Source organism: Octodon degus, unplaced genomic scaffold (assembly GCF_000260255.1).
Source record: "Octodon degus isolate 3935 unplaced genomic scaffold, OctDeg1.0 scaffold00138, whole genome shotgun sequence".
In the NCBI taxonomy this organism is placed as follows: Eukaryota; Metazoa; Chordata; class Mammalia; order Rodentia; family Octodontidae; genus Octodon; species Octodon degus.
Window position 1 is genome coordinate 576,080 of NW_004524714.1, and position 4,823 is coordinate 580,902.

The window sequence follows — 4,823 nt, forward strand, 5'->3', positions numbered from 1 at the left end:
AGTAGTATCTTTGTTCCAAGAACCCTGCATTGCAGTGGCTATCTCAGACCCAGTCTAACCCCAGTGAGCAGAATCTGTGGTTAGCCTGCACTCAGAGGTTAAGGGTGGGAAAATCAGTAATCAGGACCTCACACCAACTCAAGTATACATTGTTCTGGCCAGCTTAAAAGTGGGTCATAACAATTTCTTAGCCAGCAGACATGTGTAGTGTGTATGGTGCACCTTCCCACGCTAGGACATGTGAGATTAAGGAGGTGTCCCATATCAAGAAATAGCAAGCTGAAGGGCACATGTGAGATGATCCATCACATTCAGAATGAAGATATCAGGAAGAAGGTGGTTCAGATTAGGAAATCACAAGGTATAAGTAGGAACTGATACTGGAAAGCAAAGACTAGGGATACTGGGATATGTGGTCCTGAGCAAAAGCCAGTCCTTTAGGCAGGCTTTGGCTAAACTGTCCCAGGAAGTACTTGATGCCAAGAGACCTGAGGACACAGAGACCCAAGGAAGGGTCTTCTCTCTTTTGTGCCTCATACACTAGCATCAGACATGGACACACCCACCATTCCACTTGCATCATTGCAGATACCCCTTACCATGTTGGTCAGTGAATGTGACATAGCGATCGGGGACGCCCAGAGATTTTGCCACGGTACGGTAGTGCTCCTTCATTTCAGGACTCAATTCCTTCTTCCTCCCTGTGTCCCAAATGGAACAAGTAGCAAAATAAAGGGATTTCTCTAATGTATTTACTTTTACGCCTTTGTCTTGGTATGTGTTGCAGCTGTGCTTAAAATTTCAACCATCCTCGGTCCAGGGAGTTATCTCAGTGGTCTAAGCGCCTGCCTGGCAAGTGGAATGAGTTGGGTTGGATCTCGGTACTACATGATATGCTGTCCCTGTGCTGTCCTGCACACTAAAACTGGCTTGGTGGCACTCACACATAATTCCAGCCCTGGAGAAACTGAGATAGAAGGATCACTATAATCTCAAGCTGCATAGTGAGAATGTGTACCAAATAATTAATTAATTAATTAAAATAAATACATACACAAACTTTTGACCTTCCTGGCTCAGCCAAACTAGTACTGTATTTACACATGTGTGACAACTCCTAAGCCTAAACACTGTTTCCTGATGGAATAGCCTCAGAGAACCTTCCCAATGAGGTGTGGAAAGCCCTACTCCCTAAGTGGGGATTTTGACATGGAGGAACCTTATGGCTCTTGTTTCTGGGGAAAAGTTTCTACAAGTCCCTCCCACCAAGACACTAAGGATATGCAGGGATCACTCACCATAGAGCACGTGCTTAAAGAACACCATGTTATGAACAATCCTCTCTAAATACACCATGGCATACTGCTTGTAGTCAGTTTCTAGCACTTGCACAGTGAAATTCTGTACTCCACCATAACCTGTAGGATGGGTGTTAAGGCTCATCCTTTGTCCCCATCTTACCCAATCCATAGCATCAGCTTCTTCAATGCATGCATCTGGGTGGGAGGGCAGGAAGCCTGTTCCTTTAGGAAGGACACTGCTTACAGAATGCCAGCTCATACCTCCCTCACCCAGGACTCACGTGTCACATTTTGCAAGGAGAACAGGCCTGGCTCATCAGTTGGTAATATTATCCCATTATCGTGTTCACATTTCCCATCCCTGTAAGAGTGCATACGGTGCTTAACCAAGGTGAAGAAGGAGAAGACACAAGACCCTATTCCTGGGTTGTAGAAAGCTGGACAGGATCTACAGTACGATTTGAAGTACCAGACCAGCAAAACCTATCTTTCATTATGAGAGGGTCCCCATCTGGTCCACAGGGGTGGTACTTGTAGTTCCTCTCTGTACATCCAAATGGCCTTCTGCAGGGTTGCTTTAACCCACCCTTTCCCACTGTTTCACCCCTGCTTCCATCCTGAGGCAGCCTGATGAAAACAGTCCCATGCAGTGACTCACTACACTCACTTTACTGCTATGCTCTTTGAAATTTTCATGCAACTCTCTTCTGAGTTTCTATTGCATTCAATGTGAAGCAATATCCTGGCCATTAGCAAAATTTCATCTCTCATCAGAGTACAGATAACTTTTACACCATAATCCCATCCCCTCAATTCTGAAATGCTCCATGGGGGAACTAACCAGTGGTTAAAGTGAAAACGAACTGCAAAAAGGTCAGTACATGATACCTTGAGTGTTCCATTTCTGCCACATATCTTTCCTCCTCTACCGAGACTACTTCAGATAATATGGCTGTTATGTCAACCTTGTGCTTCAGGTGCTTCAATTTGCTCCAATTGTTGAGCCCCACAGCAGATGCTTGCTCACTAAGATGGACTTCAGTCTAGAACTGCGTCTCTCCCAAAAGTTCCTCACTCCCTGCACAGCAGCCATACTGATGAATGGATGTTCTGCTGCAGTTTTAAGTGAGGCCAGCAGCTCTTACTATGACAGAAGCTCCTTTTTTCTTCATGGGTGATGACAGTGTTTGTAGTAAAGGTACAGTTGTTGAACACATGACCCTGTCATTGAGCTATATACATGAGTTCATTTTTATTTCTAAAATTGAGACAGGGTCTACTCAGTTTCATTGATTGAATTCAAACTTGTGAATTTCATAAATTGACCTCTGAAGGGAGACCAACTAGGATTAAACTACTTCAGCCTACTTTGAAAAAAAAATATTTAATGTAGCATAGGAAAGATCTACTAAAGAAACCAATGTCCCTCCTCCATTCTGGGATAAATGAGTGTTTTTTAACTTTCTCCTTCTGTACTTTTGCTGAAACTACTTTTTTTATATCAGTGGAGGGACTGAGCAAGAGTGGGAAGAAGAGACAGAGGAAACAACAGAAAAGGAGAAATAAGTAAGCAAGAATCTTAGGGAAGACAAAGCAAAGAAGGGAGGAACATTGACTTGGTATAGAGCAATGAGAACAAGGACACTCTCATTCAGTAGGTTAACACATAGGTTATGTCACCATTCTACCTGTTAGACCACAGGATGTTACAGCTTTACCTGACCCAGTCAGAGGTGACATTGTAGCTGTGGTCATCATTTAGCTCATAGATGGTGTTTTGCAAGACTGGTTCGTTTTGGCTTTCATTGAAATGCGTGTTCTGGGCAACACCAACGCAATACCACTTTCCCTGGAACTGCAAGGATGTGATGATAGTCAAAACCCAGTGACGACACAGGCCCACAATTCCCATGCTGTGTCTACTGGTACCACAGGACAGCAGCTCACCTGGTAGCAAAGCCCAAAGAATAAACTACTCTGGGAAGACAGCAACAGTTTTGATCTTACACACACAAGGATGATCATGACTTTGGAGTTTTCACTGAGATTTTATTGATGGAGTTCCCCAGTAGAAATGTCAGGTGGGTCTTATAGAACCTCACACTGTTACTGGAAATAAAGACTGCAGATGTTCCAACTGAACATGCATGAGCCTTGGATTCTCTGAGTCCTCCTTCCCAACACTGCTGTTGAGTCTCATCGCTTCTTCCCTGCTCTCTTCCTGTTCTCTCCATTCATTAACCCTCTTAATCTTCTCTTTGAGAAACCTACCTGTTCATACTGGAAGTCTGGCTGCTGGGGGAATTTGCTCAGTGGTGGAGTTGGGGTAGCAGTTGGAAGAGACTTCTCAGCTTGCATCTTCAGGGCACCCAGGAAAATAACACCCAGACACAGCAGACACAGGGCCATGGCTACACAGCAGCTGTTTGCCAGCCTGGTCTTGAAAAAGAAAGAGGTCGTCTGGAGAAATTGCCTAGAGTAGGCTACTTATAGTACCCAACCTGGGTCTACATGTGTGGCCAGATCCCTGCTTTGCCAAATCCTGAACTAGAGAGCTTATTGCCAGCAGCTCTTCCAGAATACGTGCTAAGATACACCCTCCTTCACAACAGTCAGGGTTGTGCAATATGTAAAGAGAGGGCAAACCAAGTGGGATGGGAGAGATGGACCCTGAGCTGTTCACTGTGTCCAGAGCTATGTCTCTGTGCTCACTGTTCATCATAACTTCATCTGATCAGTACAGCCTGTGTGTCAGCAAGTATAGTTGATAGACACTCTCACACCTGAACCTGTGAGTCCAGGGATTGTGTGCACACAGACATGCAACTCACTCTACCTAAAGTAATATTTAGAGGAAAGCAGTCTTTTCCTTCCTAGTCTTGAGCAAATACTCTTTGACACCTCCTCCATGTGACCATTGCCCTTGGCTCTGATAGTGTTAATGTATACTATTATATTTTCCTAAACTGAGCCCTCTCCTGTACTGGAATATGCCTCCTGTCAGGAAATATAAACAAGGTTTAGAAGTGTATTTCTGTAATGAGTCCTTTGGTATCTTAGAATTCCTTAAATTTGTTGTCTTTCAAGGCTGAGTGGTGGACCTTTCACTGAGCAAGTAGCTGCCTTTTTCTTGTTTTGTGACTTTCTTTGCATCCTTACCTTTCCAAATTCCCAAACACCATCTCAATTTCATGAAATGTTGAAATGCTAGAACCTTCCTTTGATTGAGGTTCAGCTTCCTTGTATATGCATCCACAGAATGAATTGTGCACCTAAAATAAATAATTTGTCTTACTTCTCAAATTTTTTTTCTTTATTCTTTAATTCTACAACATAAGCACATCAACAGAGGATGTGACAGACGTGCTTTCCCCTGGTCTGAAATCTCAGCAATCAGAATGCTGAGATAAGAATCATCTAGAAGTGCATCTGACCTACAAGTACAGTGGCAGATATGAATAAAACAGAGAGGAAAACCTGGTCTCAGGAAAACAAATAAAGACCTTTAAGAAAAGAAAAATT

General features: G+C 43.5%; 1 protein-coding gene across 1 annotated transcript; it reads right to left on the reverse strand.

The window, feature by feature from the left end:
* Positions 1–579: 579 nt before the first annotated feature.
* On the reverse strand, positions 580–3,710 carry LOC101583193 (neutrophil gelatinase-associated lipocalin-like). Its single transcript, XM_004641606.1, has 5 exons — positions 3,573–3,710; positions 3,020–3,156; positions 1,583–1,662; positions 1,299–1,496; positions 580–701 (listed from the first exon to the last, which is right to left on the reverse strand). The coding sequence occupies exons 1-5, from the start codon at positions 3,708–3,710 to the stop codon at positions 580–582; spliced, it is 675 nt and encodes a 224-aa protein (XP_004641663.1).
* Between the last annotated feature and the right edge of the window lie 1,113 nt (positions 3,711–4,823).